The sequence below is a fragment of the Capra hircus genome, chromosome 11 (assembly GCF_001704415.2).
Source record: "Capra hircus breed San Clemente chromosome 11, ASM170441v1, whole genome shotgun sequence".
Classification (NCBI taxonomy): domain Eukaryota; kingdom Metazoa; phylum Chordata; class Mammalia; order Artiodactyla; family Bovidae; genus Capra; species Capra hircus.
Window position 1 is genome coordinate 105,864,402 of NC_030818.1, and position 20,722 is coordinate 105,885,123.

Genomic DNA, 20,722 nt, shown 5'->3' on the forward strand with positions numbered 1-20,722 from the left:
GTGCAGGACGTGGGCGCGGAGGTGTGGGCAGGACAGGACGGCCGTCCTGGGTCCTGGCGGGCAGAGTGGGCGCTGACTTCCTGCTCCTGTTGGTGTAGGGGCTGCGCGCAGGTGGGTGTCATCCGGGCCCTGACGGAGTGCGGCATCCCGGTGGACATGGTCGGAGGGACGTCCATCGGGGCCTTCATGGGCGCCCTGTACTCGGAGGAACGCAGCTACAGCCAGATCCGCATCCGGGCCAAGCAGTGGGCGGAGGTGAGGCCCTGTGGGGGCAGGGCGGCCCCTGCAGCCGGCTCTGCAGCGTGGCTGGCCAGCGAGGGCTTCGGTGCTGGGGGCGGGGGCTCTGGCGCCTGGTCTTGCAAAGGTGACTGAGGACGTGCACCCACGGTACACCGTACTTCCACGCCCACCGGGGCACCAGTGCTGGTAGGCAGGCGGGGGAAGCCTGGCCTGGGGATCTGTGCGGCAAGGGCAGGGCAGGGCGCACAGCTTGAGACCTGCCCGCTCCAGTAATTCCTGCGGACCTGGGGCTTCGGGGCTGCCCTCTGTTGCCTGGCATCTGGCCCTGAGGTGTTCAGGCTTGGCGTGTGCGGTAGATAGAGGGGCTTGGGGGTGGACTCCGGAAGGGCTGGGTGGGCCCTGGGCTGTCTCTCTCCCTGGGTGTGTGAGACCCCAGATGTCAGAGAGTAAGTACACGTGGACACAGTGGGCCCTGCAGTGAACGGGCACCAGAGGGCAGCCCGGAATCCAGGGCCCCGGCAGAACAGAGGGGCGTGTCACCCGCCTCCTAAGAGCTCTGTCTGGAGAGGGGGAGCAGGACGGAGCCCAGGCTGAGGCCGTGAGAAGGCTCAGACGCACATTCTCATTTTTGAAAGAAAAGGAGCCGGTCGCGCTCTGTGCAGAAGCTCTCAGAGCGGGCCGTCTGCCCAGCACATGTCCCCGAGGCTCCTGTCACTGAGGACAGCCTGCAAGGGCAGTGGCCCCAGGGGACAGTGAGGGTCCATCCTCAGTGAGGGACCAGAGACAGCCGGGCAGGCCTCTCCCTTCTTGGCCCTGCTGGTCTGGGGCTGTGGGAACAGACATGGAGCTTCGGGCCTGATGGCTTGCCGTCCTGAGTGTGTGCTGAGCCTGCCGGGCAGCCCTTGTGCGGGTGTGGGGCTGGAACCCGCGGGCCGCCCTGCGGCCCTGCCTGTGGGCCCGTGGAGGGGCGTGGCGGGGCGGTGCTGAGCTGGGGCTTCCTCAGGAGGGAGAGCCTGGGGATGATGCCGGGCCGCCTGGGCCCCTGTCCTCCAAGAGCGCGTGCACTCCTGCTCATCCGGGTCCCCACGTGAGTGCCTGGGCACCTGCCCCTCCACCTGCAGCCCCTGCCTGAGCTTTCCCCTCCTGGGTCTGTCTGGGGAGGGAGGAGGCCCCTTCCTCCTCACCCCGAGCCCTGAGGGGTCAGGCGCTCCTGATCCTGTGCTCCCAGGCCGAGCTGTCCAGCCTCACTGAGGAGGGCGGGCCTCTGTTCCCCGGTGTCCTGGGGCTTTGGCAGTGAGGCCCTTGGCAGGGCCCTGCTTCTGTCAGGGGGATGGAGCGCCTGCCCTGGCACCCAGGCTTGGGCAGCGGTGGGCATGCAGCCAGCCCTGGGCCTGGATGGCCTCATCCCAGCGTGCCCAGAGCCGGCCCTTCTGAGCGGGCAGCAAGGGCCCAGTGGGTCAAGCCTGCCAGGGGTCAGTGGCTGCCCCCTTAGGACCTCCAGGCCCTGCCACTCAGGCTGCGGTGTTTGGTCCCCCCAGACCCTGGGTGCTGCCCGGAGGCCCCTGTTCTGCTTGCAGGAGGCAGGGGTGCCCGTGTGCCCACTCCCTTCTCCTGACGCAGGTTCTGGCTGCTGCCTGTGCCTACAGGCAGGGGTGTGTGCCAGTTCTCCTTTGCGGGGGCCTCACTTGTCCCCTGTGTGCCCCCCAGGACATGATGTCGATGGTGAGGACCATGCTGGACCTGACCTACCCCATCACTTCCATGTTCTCGGGGGCTGGCTTCAACAGCAGCATCTCCAGCGTCTTCAAGGACAGGCAGATTGAGGTGCGGCCCTGGCAAGGACTGCCTGGGAGCCCCAGCAGAGTCCATGGTCTCCGGCTGCCTGGGTCTAGACGCCCTGGGCCCTGAGAATCAAGGGCTGGCAGCCTGGGTTGGTCCGTCTGAGTCCTGTCTCCTCACAGGACCTGTGGATCCCGTACTTCGCCGTCACCACAGACATCTCCGCCTCGGCCATGCGGGTCCACACGGACGGTGAGTGCCTCCTCCCTGGACGCACGTTCCCAGCCGGGGCGGAGTGGCTCCAGGGAAGGAGTGCCCCCCAGACGAGGCAAGGGACTCGGGGAGGTCTGAACAAGATGACTCAGCTGCGGGCCCGAAGGCTACAGGGTCAGTGGAGATGGGGGCAGAGTGGGGCATGAGGGTCACGGCAGTGTACAGATTGCACTCAGGGTCTGGCACTACTCGAGGGGGGTCCCTGGGAAGGCCGACCCATGGTGGGCAGCTGAGGGCCCTTTTCCAGGCCAGAGTGTTGGGGAGCCCTTGAAATGAGTCTGGTTGGAAGTGAGTGGGGTGGCAGAGCTGGCAGAAGGTCGTAGCCAGGGGAGACGTGGGGAGCCCCGGAGCAAGTCCAGCCCCGCCAGCTCCTCCTCCTCCGAGGGTGCCCAGGAAGGGTGTCCTCTGCCAGGCCTGGCACCCTCTGCCGGGCCAGGTGTGTGTGTGTGGGGGGGGGGGGGCCTCAGGACCTGTCTGGGCGAGGCTCTGAGCTGCTAGCAGCGGAAGTCTGCTTCCCTCTCCCGGACCCCTCTTCGCGCCCTTCCAGGATCGCTGTGGAGGTACGTGCGTGCCAGCATGTCCCTGTCGGGTTACATGCCTCCACTCTGCGACCCCAAAGACGGGCACCTGCTGATGGACGGGGGCTACGTCAACAACCTCCCAGGTACTGGGCGGGAGGCAGGGGCGCCCACCTGCCTTGACCCCGTGGCTCCGTGTGCCCGTCGCCGGGGCAGTGCAGGAGGCACGCAGGCCCGCCGCCGGCAGATGGCTCCGTCGCCGGCTCTGCGGCGCTCAGAGCTCAGAGCAAGGCCAAGTGGCGGTCGGTGCAATTAGGGCCCATCTGTGCCCACAGCGAGAACTAACAGCCTGCAGGTGTCGCGGCTGCTATGGGCACAGCCCCTTCTGGGGCACGCCGGCCACCTGCTGGACAGCTCTGCACTCGCCAGCCCCTGCACAGGCCCCGGTGTGACAGTGGAGAGGAGACCCGCCCCCAGGCCCGCGTGCTGCCCCAGCGCCTCTCGGGCAGGCTCTGCCCCCACCCCTAGCTCTACCCCAGCCTCCCCTCAGCTGTGCTCCCACCAAGGGCTCTGCGCACCTGTCCCCACTGGTCACCGGGCCACCTCCTCCCCAGCGGATGTGGCCAGGTCGATGGGGGCAAAGGTGGTGATCGCCATTGATGTGGGCAGCCGGGATGAGACAGACCTCACCAACTACGGGGACGCGCTCTCGGGCTGGTGGCTCCTGTGGAAGCGCTGGAATCCCTTGGCCACGAAGGTCAAGGTGGGCCCAGCCTTGCCTGCTCTGGCCCCTCCTCCCCACGCCCTGGTGCCCACGTCCCTGAGACCCTGAGACGGGCAGGGAGGGAGTAGTGTCTTCCAGGCTCTGGGCCCAGCGAGGGATGGTCCCTGCCTGCCTGGGACCAGCTCTGGGGAGGGGGACATGCGTAAAGGCTCCAGACCCCCTGGTGGAGGCCCAGCCCCCTCCCCGAGGTCCAGCAGAAGCAGTCTCCCCATGGGGAGGGCGGGAATGGAGGGGCCAGGGAGGACACAGTGGCTGTGCCCAGACGGAGGCCAGGAGCCCTGTGGGGACAGGACAGCCACACTTAGTGTTGCGGCCCGGCAGGTGCTGAACATGGCTGAGATCCAGACACGCCTGGCCTACGTGTGCTGTGTCCGGCAGCTGGAGATGGTGAAGAGCAGCGAGTACTGCGAGTACCTGCGCCCCCCGATAGACGGCTACGGCACCCTGGAGTTCAGCAAGTTTGATGAGATCTGCGTGAGTGTCCAGGCCGGCTGCGCCCCCGGGCCTCCTTGCGCGCCCACTCCCGTCATGGGGTTCCCGTGTGTGTGCAGGAGGTGGGGTACCAGCACGGCCGGACAGTGTTTGACATCTGGGGTCGCAGCGGCGTGTTGGAGAAGATGCTGCAGGACCGGCAGGGGACGAGCAAGACGAAGGCGAGCGACGTGAGTGCCTGAGCAGGCAGCCACACCCCCGCCGAGGCCCACCCCCTGGTGCCAGTCCTCCCCCTGCGGCACCTGGCACCCCCGCTCGGCCAATCAGGAGGGCAGGTGCCCCCTGTCCCTGGCAGGGGCCTCTTCTGACTCTCCCCTGGGAAGTGCTCTGCTGGGAGAAGGCTGCTGGAGTGGGACTGCTCAGGACTCCGCCATCACCCAGGCAGGGTCGCAGAGAGGGCGGGTGCAGTCAGGAGCAGGGCAGATGGCCTCTTCGCCTCCACCCCCAGGTCCTCACCTGCCCCAACGCCTCCTTCACGGACCTTGCTGAGATAGTATCGCGTATCGAGCCTGCCAAGGTGGCTGCTGGGGATGGTGAGTTGGATCCCGAGACATACATGCCCAACAGCTGAGGGTGGTGGTGGCAACATCCCCTCCTGACCCTCACTCTCAGTAAGCTGCCCTGGGCACCAGGCTGCCTCTGGCAGCCCCTAGACCTGGTTGGCTGCACAGCAGGACCCCTGCCTGTGTATGGCCCCTGCCCCTGCTCTCAGGAGGTGGCACACATGGCCCTGCTCTCTTCCCAGATGAGTCTGACTACCAGACTGAGTATGAGGAGGTGCTGCTGGGAGGCTCCAAGGACGCGTACGCTGACTTCCAAGGCGCCCCAGCCGACCAGGGCTCCGACTTGGTGAGCTGCCTGGACACCCTGTGCCCCTTGGCTGAGCCATGCGCGCTGAGGGCTCCAGAGCAGGCCAGCTGCTCCCTCCCTGCTGCCCTCCAGGGTTGCCCCCACCTTGACCTTGACCATGTGCTGTTTACTAACAGGAGGATGAGCCCTCACTTCGGCATCAGCACTGAGGTCTGGCTTCCCCTCAAATACCCGAGGACTCCTCAGCACCCCAGCTCTCTGACTAAAATGGGGAGAAGTTTCCACCCTGAAGCCAGCACCTCCCGTGGCTCCGTCTCAGAGTGCCTAGCTCCTGCAGCTCTTCCAGCCTGCCAGGGAGACCCGCTGGGGCCCAGTGTGGAGTGTCACTCTGGGGCCACTCTGCCCTGGCCTCTCCTGGAGGGCCACTGGCCCTGGCATCCCCTGCACACGCAGCAGTCGTCAGGGCTGTGTCAGCCCTTGTGGCCTCTCGTGCTGGAGCCCTCGTGTTTCTGCTTTGCCTATCAATAAAGGCAGATCTGATTATGCGGGACATGTGGTCCCTGTGCTGAGGTCCCTGGGGCCTGGGGCCCCACCAAGATGGGCAGCTCACAGTCCTGACCCTGGAGGGTACAGTGTTGCCTGCCTGCCTGTGAGGTCACTTCGTGGGACCCTGGGACCCGAAGCCAGGCAGGCAGGGCACCCAGGGTCGGGATGGTGCTGGTATCCGCCTAACCAGGCATGAAGGCCCCCGGAGCTCTCAGGCGTCTCGTTCCTACTTTGTACACACAAGATTTTTCCCTAAGATGACCTGGGCACTTTGCTTTTCAGATCATTAAATAGCGCCAGGGACTCCTTTTGTACAAAAAAATAGATCTGTCAAGCCTTTGACTTTGGGGTCCACGGTCCCTGCAGGTCTCCGAGTGGGGCACGTGGGTCTGCGAGACCAGGGAGCCCCTTGACCAGAGGGCCTGGGACCGTGTGCCCAGGGGTCCTTAGGCCTCGGTTTCCCGGCGCCGGAGGCAGAGCCGAGAGGGCAGAGCCGCGGTTGGTCCCGGCCCCGCCCACTGCCGGCGGGGTGGGTGGGGCTTCACTGGGCCCCGCCCCGCTCTGACGCAAGGTGGGCGGGGTTTCCACCTCCCTGACGTCGCGGTGGGCGGAGCGCCACCCCCGGGCCTGGCCGTTCAGTCCGGTGCGGCGGGGCGCGTGGAGGGCCCCGGAGCTGCCATGCGGGTCCCGAGCCAGAGCCCGAGCCCGAGCCCGATCCTGATCCCAGTCCTCGGCGCGGCGCGGCACCCTCGACGGAGGCGGCGGGCGCGGGGGGCGCTCTGAGGCCTGGGGATGCGCCGCCGCCTCGACCATGGGCGCCGTCGCCTCCCGGAGGAGGGCGCTAAGAAGCGAGGCCATGTCTTCGGTGGCGGCCAAAGTGCGGTGAGTGCGGCGGGCCGCCCTCCGGGGCCAGCGCCGCCCCCGCCCCGTCCCGGTCCCTGCAGCATGCGCGTAGCCGGCGCCCGCCCCGACCTCCGTTCGGCTCCCCTCTCTGAGGTTGCGATGGGCGAGGTGCCCGACCTCACGACCCCCACACGCACTGGGCGGCCGGGGCTGGAGGGAAAGCAGACCCAGGCCCCGCCTGCAGGTCCGGCCAAGATGCCCCGAACGCCAAGGGTCCCCGGAGCTGCGACCTGCCAGCCCTGGGCGGTCTGAGGTGGGATGGGAGTGCTTGCTGGGGATGACCCCTGAGCCCTCCCTTGCGGGTGCAGAGGGCGTGGGTGGGGGGGTGGGGGCGACAGAGTGGGCGGTGTGCTCTGACGGCCCACTCCGCTGTCCACCCCCTCAGAGCAGCCCGAGCGTTTGGCGAGTACCTGTCCCAGAGTCACCCCGAAAACCGGAATGGCGCAGGTAGGGGCACGCGACCCGGCCCACCCACAGCTGCCAGTCTGGGGGAGGGTGTGCTGCCTCCTGCCCCGCAGACACAGCCCTTGCTCACTGTGTGCTGTGAGCGGGCAGCTACCGCCCTGCTGGGCTGGCTTCCTCACGCCCCCTGCCCTCCCTGGCCCAGAGCCCCAGGAGGAGCTGCGAGTCACTCATCACCATGGCACCCACCCAGCCTGGGCCGTTGGCATGGCAACAGGCCTCCTGGCACCCCCCAGGGCTGGCACCACTGTCTCTGGGGGCCAGCTGGTGGGGGGGAGGGGAGAAGTTGGCACTGGGCACATGGGTGCGGTGGCAGGCTGGGAGGTGGCCTGCCTGTTCCTGCCCCCCCATCACCGACACGCACAGAAGAGGGGCTTGGGGCCCCGATGGAAGTGAAGTATGAACCTCTGGGGTATGGCACAGCTCAGAAAGCCCTTTTGTGAAGTTGTTAGGGCCCAGGGTTTGGTCAGCGGGCCAGGCACCCGCTGGGTGTTCATTCCCTGCCTCCAGAGCACCAGGAGACGGGAGGCAGGACCAGCAGGCTGCAAGCTCACCTGGCGCCTCTCCCCCAGACCACCTGCTGGCTGACGCCTACTCTGGCCACGACGGGTCCCCCGAGATGCAGCCGGCCCCTCAGAACAAGCGCCGCCTCTCCCTCATCTCCAACGGCCGCTACGAGGGCAGCCTTCCTGAGGAGGCTGCCAGCGGGAAGCCGGCCGGCGAGGGCCCCCAGCCCCGCGTGTACACCATCTCAGGGGAGCCGGCCCTGCTGCCCGGCCCGGAGGCCGAGGCCATTGAGCTGGCTGTGGTGAAGGGGCGGCGGCAGCGGGAGCAGCGCCCCCACCACCACAGCCAGACCCTGCGCGCCAGCCCAGGAGGCAGTCACGAGGACGTCAGCAGGCCCTGCCAGAGCTGGACGGGCAGCCGCCATGACTCCAAGGAGTGTCCCGGATGCGCCCAGCTCGCCCCCAGCCCCACTCCTCAGGCCTTTGGGGTGGACCAGCCGCCTCTGCCTGAGGCTCCCGGCCGCCGCAAGAAGCTGGAGAGGATGTACAGCGTTGACCGAGTGTCTGGTGAGGGGCTGATTGGGGGTCCGGGCAGCCTCCTCTGCAGCAGCAAGCGCCAGGAGGCCCAGACAGTGCAGGGCCCCCCAGGCACCGCCCGCAGGTGGCGTCCTGCCACCACACCCCATGCCCAGCTGGGCTTCACGGCTGGCTTCAGGCTTGCTGGCACCAAGTCATGCCAAGCGTGCTTCCTCCCAAGCGAGGGGGCCGGGAGAGTCTTAAGGGTGGAACAGGCAGCAAGCCTGGCTGAATGGAAAGGTGGGGCTGCCTTCCGGGAGTCCTGGGGGACAGTCCCTGCCCTGGCACCCACACAGTGAGACTCCCGCTCACCAAGGGGGCCTGGCCAGCTAGTGGGGCTCCCCACCAGGATTGTCAAGCAGTGCGCATGGCTGAGCAGCCCTGGAGGCCTGCTGTCAGGAAGAAGCCGCCTGGGACATTCAGGTGGTCCCATGCTTCCGGGCTCCAAGCCCATCATTTTCAGAAGAGCAGAATTCTACCTGGCAGACCCGCCACGTGCTCTCCGGGCACCTCTGGAGCCTCCAAATCAGCAGCCCAGTGGGGCATCAGGGCACAGGCCAGGGGTGCAGACATCGCCAGGCCCTCGTGCTCCTCTGAGGAACACAGGCCAGGTTCTGGGACGGGGTCAGGGAAGAGAATAGAGTGGCCTTCGCCAACCCTGTCTGGGGGGTATGGGGCCCCTGGGAAGGGTCAATCTCCCCGCCTGATGAGGGCCTCCACCAGGAAGGTCTGGGAGAGGGAAGGGCCGACCACGTGGACCCCAGAGTGTCTGGGTGGCAGAGAAGGCCCTGGAGCCCCAGGAGAGCCTGCAGCCATGGTCCCTGCCCCGCCCCTCCGGCTGGAAGGCTACGAGTCAGTGCTTTTCCTGGGCACCGTGGAGGCTGGCTGTGCTTTCCGGGGAACACGTGTCCGCTGTGGGCAGCAGGGGGAGAGCCAAGTGAAGACGAGCGTCACGAAGCCGCTGAGCTGTTGCGGGCTTGAACAGCTGAGCGGGCCTTGGAGCCTGCTGGCCCTGCGCCAGCCCCACTGCCCCGGGATAGGTCTAGGGAATCCTGTGCTCAGGAACACCGCCCCGCCCCCCCTCCAGGCAGGTGGGGAAGGACTCAGGAACTCCTAAGCCACCCTAGTCACTGCCCCCTTGGCCTCTTCCAGATGACGTCCCCATCCATACCTGGTTCCCCAAGGAAAACCTCTTCAGTTTCCAGACAGCAACCACAACTATGCAAGCGTGAGTTGTTTCTGCCGTGCTCGGGGCCCAAGCCGGGGCCTCTTCCTGCTGTTCAGGAGCTCCTGCCTGGAGCCACCTGGGCGGCCGCCTCCGAGCACCCCCGTTCCGCCCGCTCTGCCTGAGTGTCAGCCTGCAGGAAGGCGGCCCGGCTGCTCGCACCCCACCCCCACCCCGTCCTGTCTCCACTGCCCTTGTCCCTCGCGCGGTGCCGTCTCCTGGGGAGCGGGTGGGGGGCTGCGGCTGATGCAGTCACCAGCAGGGGTGTTTCCCCCGGCCTGCTGCCCAGCTCTGCCCTTGCACACGCTCCAAACAGCAGCCTCCTTGCATTTCCACGCACCGCAAGCGATCACAGCTTAGTCCCCTGGGGGCATGCTCTTGACCGTCACCCAGCTGGGTGTTCTGTTGAGGAGTTCCCTCCGGGGCGGCACTCTGCTGCAGGGTCCCCAGCTCTGAAGATGCTCCCTGCAAGCTGCCTTGGGGCGTGCACTGCCACCCTCAGGCTGAACGGGGGCCACTCTGCTTCGGGTCCCAGCAGAGACAAGGCACAGTCAGGCCTCTGAGCAGCATCTGGTGGCCTGAGCCACTGTGACCTCAGCATCTGCTGCCCTTTCAAGGATTGGCCCGTGGCATAGCGGGCACCCTGGGGTGCCTGTGCGGGACCCTTCGAGTCAGTGACAAGAAGGAAACTAGCCCCGTGGGGTCAGAGGTCTGAGGGTCTCTGCTCACTGTGTCTTCTCCCTCACGCTGCCACTCCCCGCTGCGACGCCAGCATCTCGTAAGTACCGGGAGGACCTTGAGCCTGAGGGCGTGGTGGTGGTCCCTGGGGAACTCTCCCACCCCCCCCCAAGTAGGTTGGGGCAGGCCAGGGACCTGGGCCTTGACCAGGAGGGCATGCTGGGTCCTGGCGAGCACCGAGCTGCACCAGGGCCTGCTGGGAGCTGGGCTGAGGACAGGGCGAGGCAGGCTGGGACCCTCTCTCTGGCCCAGGGCCCTGGGTGCCTGCAGGCCCCACACTCGAACCTCCGTCCCCACGTCTCTGTCCCTCCCGCCTGCGGCCAAGGGCAGTGCTGACTCGTGGCGGTTTCCCAGGGTGTTCAGGGGCTACGCGGAGAGGAAGCGCCGGAAACGGGAGAATGATTCCGCGTCTGTAATCCAGAGGTAGGGCCTGCCAGCCACTCGCCACCAGGGTCTGTCTCTTGTCTGTTCTGGTCGAGCCTGGGCCCCCCAGTCCAGCGGACCTGATGGGGAAGGGCGGTGGCGACCACTGGCCTGGCCCTGCTCTGGGGACGCGGCAGGCAGGAGGGGTCACGTGGCCTGAGCTCCCAGGCCTGTGTGTTGGGGACGCACTGAGCTGAACTGCAGCCAGCAGGCCCGCTCGTGCCTTTCTCGGGCCCTTCAAGCCCAGAGCTGTGGGATCAGCAGGCAGGCTTTCCCTCCTAACCCCCGCTCACGTGTATCCAGGAAGCTTGACTGTCTGTCTTGCAAGTGGGGCCTTGGCAGGACGCAGAGTTTGGGGTTCAAGAGACCTTCCTCTGAGGCGGCCTAGGGACACAGCATCAGGGGTGGGGGCATCTGCTGGCCTCAAGCCCCCCTCGCGGTGGGGCCTGCCCCTGCTGCCTTGGCGGTCGTGCACAGGAAGCAGGAACTCTTGACTTCTTGGGGAGGGGGCTGGGGGTGGTCGGGGTGTGCCTGGGTGCCCGGAGGGGAGGGAAGGGTGGGCAGCAGGGGTAGGCAGACAAGTGCACGGGGCCACCAAGGGGGCTGTCCTGGGAGGAGGGTGGGGGTGGCAGGAAGCGAGATGACCTTGCCTGTGTCCCGGCAGCCAAGAGGCCGGGAGGCTCAGGGAGGAGAGGGACCCGGTGGGATTGGCCTGTGAGAGAGCTGGGGGCGCCGGGAGGGCACCCCTCACAGAAAGGGACGAAGTCGGGGAGGGGAGCCGGGGGGAGCACGCCCACCCCTCCTGGCGGCCCCCACCAGCACCCCCGTGCTTCCACCCCTAGGAACTTCCGCAAACACCTGCGCATGGTCGGCAGCCGGCGGGTGAAGGCCCAGAGTAAGGCCCAGAGTAAGGCGGACGGGTGGGGGGCGCTGCTCTTGGCCGACTGGGGCTTGGCGTGTTGCTCTCTGCGCCCCCAAGGCGGGTGTCCCCCCCGCGGGCACCTTCCCACACCCAGACTCCGCCCAAAGGACAGGGCCCCGCCCCTTCACGCAGACTCCGCCCCTCTCCTCCCCGCCCCGTTGCAGCGGCATCCTGCACCCTCCGGACCCCACCGGCCTGCGTCCTGCCCAGCCCCCGGCCCCAGCTACCTCGCGTGGCTGCAGGCCATGTCCCTAACGGGTTCTGCTCTCACTGCAGCGTTCGCCGAGCGGCGCGAGCGGAGCTTCAGCCGGTCCTGGAGCGACCCCACCCCCATGAAAGCCGACACCTCTCACGACTCCCGAGACAGTAGGTGCCTGGCGCCCGCAGGCCGGCCCACCTTCCCCAGAGGCTCCCCTAGGCCCCCAGCCCCGCGCTTCCAGCACCAGGACGGCTAGGCTTCTGCGCTTACGCTGGACTCAGTTTATCGGGCTGAGGGGGGCGCTCTGACATCTCCAGTCTTCTGGGCAGGGGTAGCTAAGGGCCAGGGCTCGCTGGCTACCCTGCCTGGTGCCCCTCAGGCCGGAGACCTGCAGTAGCTGATTTCTCCCTGGCCCAGACGCCAGGCACACCGGGCTGGAGCTGACACTTGCCCCCCGGCTCTCACTGGCCTTGCCCTAGGGCCCACAGCCTTCCCTGCCAGGCAGCCTCCAGCTGGTGGCAGCAGCCCGGGCACTCAGCTTGGCTCTCTTGCCCACCCTGGGTCTCTCGCTGGCCTGGAGGACCCTCTGGGACCCGGCTTGCTGGCTCTGTCCCCTGCCCATCTCTGGGGTTGCAGCCAGGGCGGGTACTGCAGATGGTCCTCAGCCTGGTGGCACGTCCTGCCCTCCAGGTAGTGACCTGCAGAGCTCCCATTGCACCTTGGGCGAGGCTTTCGAGGACCTGGACTGGGAGACTGAGAAGGGCCTGGAGGCCGTAGCTTGTGACACTGAGGGCTTCGTGCCACCCAAGGTCATGGTGAGGCCCGGTGCAGCTACTGCTCAGCGGTGGGGGCGGGGTGGGGGCTCCAGGACGGCCAGGGCCCTGAGTGCCTCCCCTGTCCGCAGCTCATCTCCTCCAAAGTGCCCAAAGCTGAGTACATCCCCACCATCATCCGCAGGGACGACCCCGCCATCATCCCCATCCTCTATGTGAGTGCTCCCAGCTCCACGTCGGGGTCGGGTGGGGGCACTATCCCCATCCTCTACGTCAGTGCTCCTGTCTGAGGGTTGCGTGGGGGGGGGGGCACTGTCCCCATCCTCTATGTGAGTGCTCCCGGCCCATTTCAGGGTCGGGTGGGGCGCTATCCCCACCCTCCATGTGATTCTCCCAGGCCCATCTCAGGGTCGGGTGGGGGCACTATCCCCATCCTCTGTGTGAGTGCTCCCAGGCCCATCTCTGGGTTGAGTGGGGGGCGCTGTCCCCATCCTCTATATGAGTGCTCCCAGCCCTGTCTCGGGGTCAGGTGGGGGCACTATCCCCGTCCTCTATGTGAGTGCTCCCAGCCCCACCTCGGGGTCAGGTGGGGGCGCTATCCCCGTCCTCTATGTGAGTGCTCCCAGCCCCACCTCGGGGTCAGGTGGGGGCGCTATCCCCGTCCTCTACGTGAGTGCTCCCAGCCCTGTCTCGGGGTCAGGTGGGGGCACTATCTCCTCCTCTTTGTGAGTACTCCCCAGCCCCACCTCGGGGTCAGGTGGGGGCGCTATCCCCATTCTCTACGTGAGTGCTCCTGTCTCAGGGTCAGGTGGGGGCGCTATCCCCGTCCTCTATGTGAGTGCTCCCAGCCCTGTCTTGGGGTCGGGTGGGGGCGCTATCCCCATCCTCTACGTGAGTGCTCCCAGCCCTGTCTCAGGGTTGGGTGGGGACGCTATCCCCTCCTCTGTGTGAGTGCTCCCAGCCCTGTCTCGGGGTCAGGTGGGGGCGCTATCCCCTCCTCTGTGTGAGTGCTCCCAGCCCCACCTCGGGGTCAGGTAGGGGCGCTATCCCCATCCTCTATGTGAGTGCTCCCAACCCTGTCTCGGGGTCAGGTGGGGGCGCTATCCCCGTCCTCTATGTGAGTGCTCCCAGCCCCGTCTCAGGGTTGGGTGGCGGGCACTGTGCAAGAGGAGCTCTGACCTGGAGTCTTGTCTCCTCCAGGACCACGAGCATGCAACCTTCGAGGACATCCTGGGTATGTGCCCTCTGACCCCTCTGCCTTCTGATCTCCAAGCGGCAGGGGGGCGGGGGGGGGGCGCAGACAGACATTGGGGGCAGCACTCACACCCCTCCCTCCCCAGAGGAGATAGAGAAGAAGCTGAATATCTACCACAAGGGGGCCAAAATCTGGAAGATGCTGATTTTCTGCCAGGTAGGGCTCAGCCCTTCCTTCCCGAGCGGGGCAGGGGTGGAGGATGCCGCCTGCAGGGACGTGCACGCTTGCGTCTGCACCTGTTGGTGGAACAGTGGTTGGACACCCCCCAGCGTGCAGTCCCATCTCGCTAACCGCAGACGCTCACAGGGGGGCCCAGGACACTTGTACCTGCTCAAGAACAAGGTGGCCACCTTCGCCAAAGTGGAGAAGGAAGAGGACATGATCCAGTGAGCAGAGCGGGCCGGGGGCCGGGGGCGGGGTCTGCTGGGGTGCCGTGCCCCCTTCTCACTTGGGGGTCGGGCTGGAGGCCACCTGTGACCACCCCTTCCCCACCAGCTTCTGGAAGCGGTTAAGCCGCTTGATGAGCAAAGTGAACCCTGAGCCGAACGTCATCCACGTCATGGGCTGCTATGTCCTGGGGAACCCCAATGGGGAGAAGGTACAGCACCCCACTTCTCTGCAGACTCCCTTTCCGTCTCAGCTCTCCCAGAGAGATCCCCGTGCCTGGCCTCACCACCTGGGGCTCCTTGCTCCCCAGCCCCGCTTCCCACCGCTCTCCTGCTCTGCCTGCCCTGAGAGCCCGCTCCCTCCTTTCAGCTCTTCCAGAACCTCAGGACCCTCATGACTCCGTACAGGGTCATCTTCGAGTCGCCCCTGGAGCTGTCGGCTCAAGGTGAGCCTGGCCGCGGGGTGGCATGCCCTCGGGGGGTGGTGTCCCCGCGGGCGTGGGGCGGGGCGGGGCGGGGGTGTCCCGGAGGCGGGGCTGAGCGCGCCCTCGCCCCTCCCGCCTCAGGGAAGCAGATGATCGAGACCTACTTTGACTTCCGGCTGTACCGCCTGTGGAAGAGCCGCCAGCACTCGAAGCTGCTGGACTTTGAGGACGTTCTGTGAGGGGCGGGACCGCCGCCCGGCCGCTCCCTCAGGCCGGCGCCAGGCTGGGCCGCTGCGAGCTGCCCAGTGCCGCGTGGGTCCCGGTCTTCACGGCCACTTCAGGGCATCTCAGACGTCGCTCAGGTTCCCTCCCAGGGCTCCGGTCCTCACGGCACCGCGGGTCTCAGCGGCCACCGTCCCCGCGCGCCGGAGGAGCCCCCGCGGCTGGCGGATGCTGCCCGGGCCTCGCCTGGAGGCTCAGCACTGGGGCGGCGCCTCTGCAGGTTCATAGAAATAAGTGCAATTTTCTACAACCCCTGAGACAATTCAAAGGGAAGCAGCGCTACTAGTTAACTAGTTAAGTGCTACGTTACTAGTCATGGCATAGATCACCCGGCTCAACGTGTGTCCAGGACCCTCTCCCTCAGCTCCCCAGCCCTGCCGTATCCGATCACCAGCACCAGGGCGGCCGTCTGCCCGGCCTGGCTCCGGCCCGGCCGAGTCCCTGATGGTCTCTGCTTGCGCTGCCCTCGCCCCTGCTTCCCTGACCGCGGCGCCGGCCCTCGGCGGTACCCGGGGGCAGCGGGGACACGCCTTCCTTTCACTCGGAGGGTGCCCTGGGTCGAGCCAGGCCCTGCCTGCTCCCCGGCCCCCCTGCACCCACCCGGCTCCCTGCTGCTGTCCGGCTCAGCTTTTGGCAGCCGAGCTCTGAAGGCCTCTCCTGGTGCAGGGGCCCGGGGTCTTGGCGGGGCCTGCCAGGGCTGGGTCCTGGCTGGTGAAACCCCTGCCACCTGCTGCATGGGGGCCTGGACCCAGCTTGGCCTGAGCGAGGGTGGGGCAGCAGCTGGGCTGTGCACACACAGCCTGCCGTGGCCCAGTGGGCGGGCCCTTGTACATAGCTGGCGCCCGGGGGCTGGCCCCCCTGTGCAGAGTCTGGTCTGAGACACCCGGCTGTGCCCCCCCCGTCGGGAGTGGGGGCTCGTGCCGGGCTCTGAACAATGTACGACACCCCGTAGAGTGACATTAAATCTGACCCTCCGCTGCGGCCACTGCGTGGGTCTCTGTCAGCGCCATCCACTGCCTCCCTGGACCCAGAAGATTCTGGGCCTGCTGGTCTGAGCTTGTTGCTGCGGTGGCCGCCTGCCCCTCAGTCCGGGCCGGGGGCTGCTAGGCCTGCCCCACCAAGGGCATGCTCCGTAAGAGGTCTAGGGAGGAGGCTCCCAGGGCTCTGAGAAAGACTGTGGGAAAGAGGAGGTCCTTGAGAGGCTGCCGGTGGACGGGTGGTCTGCAGATGAGGGCAGGGACACTGCACCCCACAGCCTCTGCCCCACCCCTGCACACAGAGCTGAGGGCCACATGGTCAGCAGTGCGGCCACAAGGGGAGCCCAGGAAGTGACCACAGGGCCGGCTGGCCACCCCCACGCGTGCCCTGTGCCCCCTGTACCCAGTTACCAGGATGTTGTTGGGTCCAGCCAGGCCTGGCTTCCCTGGAGGCTCCTGGTCCAGTTGCCTGTGGGCAGATCAGCAGGCGCCAGGTGGGTTCATCCGGGCTACCAAGGGCTGGGGAGGGTGGGAGGCTGCCCATGCGGCCCAAATGAGGGCTGGGGGGCCTGGAGCCCCAGGGATCTGGAGGCTGGTGGGCCGGAAGCGGGTGATGTCGCCAGGAGAACTCACGTCCAGATGAAAGTCTGGGCAAGGGACCAGGCGGATAGCCCTCCAGTGCGACCTGCCCACCTCACCCTAGGCTTAGGAGGCACGATGGCTGTGTCGCCTGCAGACCTGACCCGGGGCTGCCAGAAGCTTTGTCACGTGCCCCGCCCCTCTCCTGACCTCCCACGGGGATGCTGGAGTCGATCTGGGCTGCTTCAGCAAGTAGGCTTGGCCCACAGTCTTCAGGGTCAGCCTGGTGGATCAGGGCTGGCAGGGTCTGCCCTCGGAAGACTTGAGGTCTTGCATTTGGTCCACGAGCTTCCCTCCCTCACGCACAGAACCACCAGAAGCGTGATGGGGAGGAGGCATCAAATCTAGAAGGTACCCAGGAGCAAAGCAGTGTAAACATGGAAAGCATTGTGGGGAAAGAACAGGCAGTGGGTGGCAGGCTTGGAGGCAGGCTGGGTGAGGGGTGCCGAAGCAACCTCACGTCTGCAGCCTCCACACGCCCACCTCAGCTGGGAGCAGCCACCGCCAGGGGGCGCTGGGGAGAGGTAAGGGCACCCCTGAGGGCTCGGTGGGAGTCCGCCTGCCAGGAGACGTGGGTTCGATCCCTGGGTTGGGAAGATCCCCCGGAGTAGGAAATGGCAACCCACTCCAGCCTTCGTGACTGGAAAATTCCATGGACAGAGGAGCCTGACAGGCTAGCGTCTGTGGATTGCAAAGAGTTGAACATAGGTGGGCAACTGAGTTTGTGTGCACAGGAGAGATTAAGGTCCTTCCCATGCAAAGGGGTTTATATATTAACAAAGAAAGAGACACAAGCCAATAGGGAAAGGGGGTGGAGGGCTGAACTGACAGCTAACAGAGAAAGAAACCAAATGGCCTATAAAAAGCCAGTGAAGGGAAAGAGACGTGTCCTGCCTGCTGGTTCTGCAAACATTTTAAAGGGTCTGAGTCACCCTGGGCTGGTGACTGTGTGGGGAGGAGATCATGTTAATTGCTGTAGACTTCTTGGAAAGCAGTCTGACAGTAGCTCTTAAAGCGTCACTGGTGAACGTGGAGCCAGCACCCCCCGCTGGGGCCTCCTGCATGGGTGTCCATGTGCCGCAGCTCATGCCATCGACGGGGCCGGCCAGGTCTCGGGGATGGCTGCCCTAGAAGCACGCCATTCCCAAGTGGTGTTTTGAGGGAGAAGGATGGTTGGGCTTGCAAGAGGCCTGAATGTTCTCCGTTTAAACTGAAGAGGTCAAGCTCACACAGATGGGGTGTGTTCCTCTCACCTCCTGGGACATGCGGGCCTTTTTAATTACCCAGGCAGGCCTGCTGTCCAGCCGTCACCTCCTGGGACAGCATGGGCAGAGGTGGCCCTGGCCTGCCCTCTCTACCTTCCTGCTCTCTCCAAGCCTTGCAGTGTGCACACCCCAGCCCACATGGCCACACTCATCCCCACAACCCCACACAGTGCCCCCCACCCGCCCAATGCCCTGCTCTGGATGTGTGCCCCAGGGCACGGAGCCACAGCACATTTGCCTTGTTTAGAACCTTCCATCACCATCAGGATGAGACTCAGACCCACCATCTGCCCTGCTCCCAGAAAGGACACGCTGTGCCAACAGCTCCTTCAGTAGGTTTGTGTCCAGAGTCTCACACGAATTCCCAGGGAGGAGGCAGAGATCAGGATTAGGAAGGCAGTCATCAAAGCCACGGTGGGAGGCACCCCCCGTTGGTCCCAGCCCTTGCAGTGGTCACTAGACTGGGCCAGGTCTGACAGAGAACCAGGAAGACTGTCACGTGGACTAGACATGCTGTGTATATCAGACAGGGCTCAAGGGCTGGGAAGGGAACTGTCGTTGGGGGTGGGAACCAGGGATCTGTAGAGCACAGGGAAACCACCTGCAAAGGTATTTATGAGTCTCTGGCCTTGCTCCCGGGGCTGTGTGGGCTGGATCCAACCAGCACCTGCAGCAGCGGCCCAGCCCACTCTCAGACCCACCCCGAGAGTGTGGCTGCATCCCCAGCACTCTCCACAGGCCAGAGACAAGACCTCAGTCTCATAGAGGGTGCTCGAAACGTTACAGACGGGAAGAGCCATGAAGATCCTGAGCAGCAGACACAGGCTGCCGGCAGGTGTGAAGAGAAGCCACGGTGTTGGCTTTATCTGCGGAAGACTTGGGAGAGCTGCTGTACAGATGCTCAAATAATAAAACAGCCCGTTGTTGCCGGGAGCCAGCATGGGGAATCCCGCCCGTGGCAAAGGTCATGAGGAAAGGGGCCTGACAAAACGCAATGCGGGGTCAGGCCTCAGAGGTCCCCCTGGACTTGCTCGCGCATCTACCCCCAAAACCAGAATCTGCCTGCCTTACTGCCTTACGTTTTCCACCTATTCTTCTGACATTACAGGGGGCCTGTCCCCGAGCACCCTGCTCTGGAAAAAGTTAACGTAGAGCTCCAGTTAACAGTCTCCTGCACATGAAAGGGGTGTCTCAGCTTAGACCCCTCTGATGGCTTAGAGCTCCAGTTGACAGTCTCCTGCATATGAAACTCCAGTTAACAGTCTCCTGCATATGAAAGGTGTGTCTCAGCTCAGACCCCTCTGATGGCTTTCTAGCCTGCCTGACAGGTTTGGCGGGACTCTTACAGCTGTGCATGTGGGAGGCACAGGAAGCTTAAAACATCCTAGGAGTGTAGGGGCTTCCGAGGAGGAGTCAAAATCATTAGAATAGGACTGATTAAGGGTTTCATTGTTGAGCCAATACTTGCTGCCAAGTTTTCATATCTTTTATTTGTTGATATAGTTGATATATAGGAAAAACAAGTAGCACCATAGATCTTTGAGTTAAGTTCCTTCTTTATTATCACCAACTGCACCTTTGTTCTACAGGGATGTAACTTCATTTAGTGCTTCGAAGGGGATGAAGGTTAAAGAAAAACACTTCAGGGGAAATGCGATTAACAGTCATTAAGGAAGAGAGCCATAAAGTGTTACCAGGCCTCCTGGCCGGAAGAGAATGTAAGTCACCGGAGAGCTTTTGTATACGGGAAGACGTGCAGAAGGAAAGCCTGGTATCCATATGATAAGGGTCAGGACTGCTGCCCCTGCAGGACTCTGCATCTTCCATTATGTAAAACTTAGGGCATGTAAGCACCTTTTGAAAATGACGTTATGCGGTTTTTTGCACAAGCTTGGCCTCCCCCATGTCGACTCTCTCTCTCTCTCTCTCTGTTTCTCCCTCTCCTTCCCTCTTTTTCAGGCTGTTCCCTTGGAACACAGAGGCTACTTATTTCCCTGGGCTTCTAAGATCCGAGGGAGAGGGAGCCCAAGGCGGGGCACCCTCCGCTATTCAAGCGGGCGCCAGTGGCCTACGTAGACGGTGCAAGTTCCTTGTCTGGAGACTTTATTAGCTTTCCTTGTAAACCAAGGAATATCAGCCTCTTTTCTCCTCTATTTTTTTCACTACATTATTCTTTCCTAATCTTTCTTTAAATTTCTAATCAATCTCCCTTCGCCGACTCCGTCCCCGCTTCGATTTCCCTGGATCCACCAGGGCAGGACCCCGGCAAGTTGTTATCAGCAACGTGGGTTTATTTGGGAACAGGAAATAATTGGAATGCAAGACGACCAACTAAGGGGAGCAAGTACCCAGAACAAAAGAGAGAATGCTCTCTCCTAGAGGAGAAAGGGGGTTGGAAGGGCTGTTCTAAACAGAGAGCCCATTGGAGGAAGCCGGGAGCCGGAAGTGTGGCGGCTTCCCATTGGTCGCACTGCGACAGCCTCTCATTGGCTGAGCTGTTGCCGGGCGGGGAGAAAACCTCCCTCCCGCCTGGGGCACAGGTCTGCCCCCTCCAGTGGGGTCTGCGATCGGCGCTGGTGGTAGAGAGTCCGCCTTCCGGTGTAGGAGACCTGGGTTTGCTCCCTGGGCGGGAAGGTCAAGGTCCCCACCCCAGTTCTCCCGCCTGGAGAGTCCACGGACCGAGGAGCGGACGCCGGTCCGGGGGTCGCCAAGGGTCTGGCGAGACTGAGGCCGACCCTCGGTAGGGCTGAGAGCGCCCCCTCCTGGCCTCGCGGTAAACAAGGCTTCTGCTGACTAATTTTCACACTTCCCCTCTGTGATGAAGATTTCTCTCTAAAAGCGTCATCAACACATTTTTTAAATGGATGCAGCGACTTTTTGTCAGTCAGTGCCAGGGAGGACCTTTCCTGGATATCATGTCCCTCTTGGAAGAGAGGTTGGAAAACTCGACTTCTTATTTATTTAAATCGAAGTACAGTTGTTTACAATATTGGGTTATCAGGGACTTTTTCATTCGAAAAAGACTTTGTCAGTCATACAGGCTGCAGGTTACAGATCCAGTCCGTGAAGCTTGATAAGACTGCAGAGTTCGTTAATAGTCCAGATGAAAGAGAGAGATGTGTGTGAATTTCAAACCAGCTAACAAGCCTGACTCTGACATCTGCTCAGATGTGGTCTGCTTCAGTTCTGGGAAACCTTTACTTTCAGGTCACCAGTTGGTGTGCAGCCTCATTCCAGGGTGGATACTCTCTGGGTGTGTCACTTGGATCCAGAGTCTCTTCCCTGGAGCCTGGCAGCACAGGCTGGTGAGCAGGGCCTGACGGG

General features: G+C 64.3%; 2 protein-coding genes across 11 annotated transcripts in view; both read left to right on the forward strand.

Annotated features, from left to right (window-relative positions):
• PNPLA7 (patatin like phospholipase domain containing 7) overlaps nucleotides 1-5,446 on the forward strand; it is an 84,608-nt gene extending 79,162 nt beyond the window's left edge. For 2 of the 4 annotated variants that reach the window (XM_018056207.1, XM_018056209.1), the window contains 10 exons: nucleotides 99-255; nucleotides 1,948-2,064; nucleotides 2,202-2,271; nucleotides 2,840-2,956; nucleotides 3,425-3,573; nucleotides 3,916-4,068; nucleotides 4,146-4,256; nucleotides 4,535-4,619; nucleotides 4,832-4,935; nucleotides 5,073-5,446. In XM_018056207.1, coding sequence (XP_017911696.1) covers nucleotides 99-255; nucleotides 1,948-2,064; nucleotides 2,202-2,271; nucleotides 2,840-2,956; nucleotides 3,425-3,573; nucleotides 3,916-4,068; nucleotides 4,146-4,256; nucleotides 4,535-4,619; nucleotides 4,832-4,935; nucleotides 5,073-5,105 — 1,096 coding nt within the window. In that variant the 3' untranslated portion in view covers nucleotides 5,106-5,446. Of the gene's footprint in view, nucleotides 1-98; nucleotides 256-1,947; nucleotides 2,065-2,201; nucleotides 2,272-2,839; nucleotides 2,957-3,424; nucleotides 3,574-3,915; nucleotides 4,069-4,145; nucleotides 4,257-4,467; nucleotides 4,620-4,831; nucleotides 4,936-5,072 lie in introns of all 4 variants that reach the window. The other 2 variants (XR_001918899.1, XR_001918900.1) reach the window with 2 other exon arrangements.
• NSMF (NMDA receptor synaptonuclear signaling and neuronal migration factor) lies at nucleotides 6,033-15,499 on the forward strand. 7 transcript variants are annotated; one of them, XM_018056210.1, is made up of 16 exons: nucleotides 6,033-6,324; nucleotides 6,731-6,792; nucleotides 7,380-7,880; nucleotides 9,042-9,117; nucleotides 9,887-9,892; nucleotides 10,183-10,275; nucleotides 11,118-11,182; nucleotides 11,474-11,563; nucleotides 12,087-12,211; nucleotides 12,301-12,384; nucleotides 13,370-13,403; nucleotides 13,510-13,580; nucleotides 13,731-13,810; nucleotides 13,920-14,022; nucleotides 14,181-14,256; nucleotides 14,377-15,499. In XM_018056210.1, the coding sequence occupies exons 1-16, from the start codon at nucleotides 6,254-6,256 to the stop codon at nucleotides 14,472-14,474; spliced, it is 1,635 nt and encodes a 544-aa protein (XP_017911699.1). In that variant the 5' UTR covers nucleotides 6,033-6,253; the 3' UTR covers nucleotides 14,475-15,499. The 7 variants fall into 7 exon arrangements, with proteins under 7 accessions (XP_017911699.1, XP_017911701.1, XP_017911700.1 ...); XM_018056212.1 differs by having other exon boundaries at nucleotides 10,207-10,275; XM_018056211.1 differs by having other exon boundaries at nucleotides 6,034-6,324; nucleotides 11,118-11,170.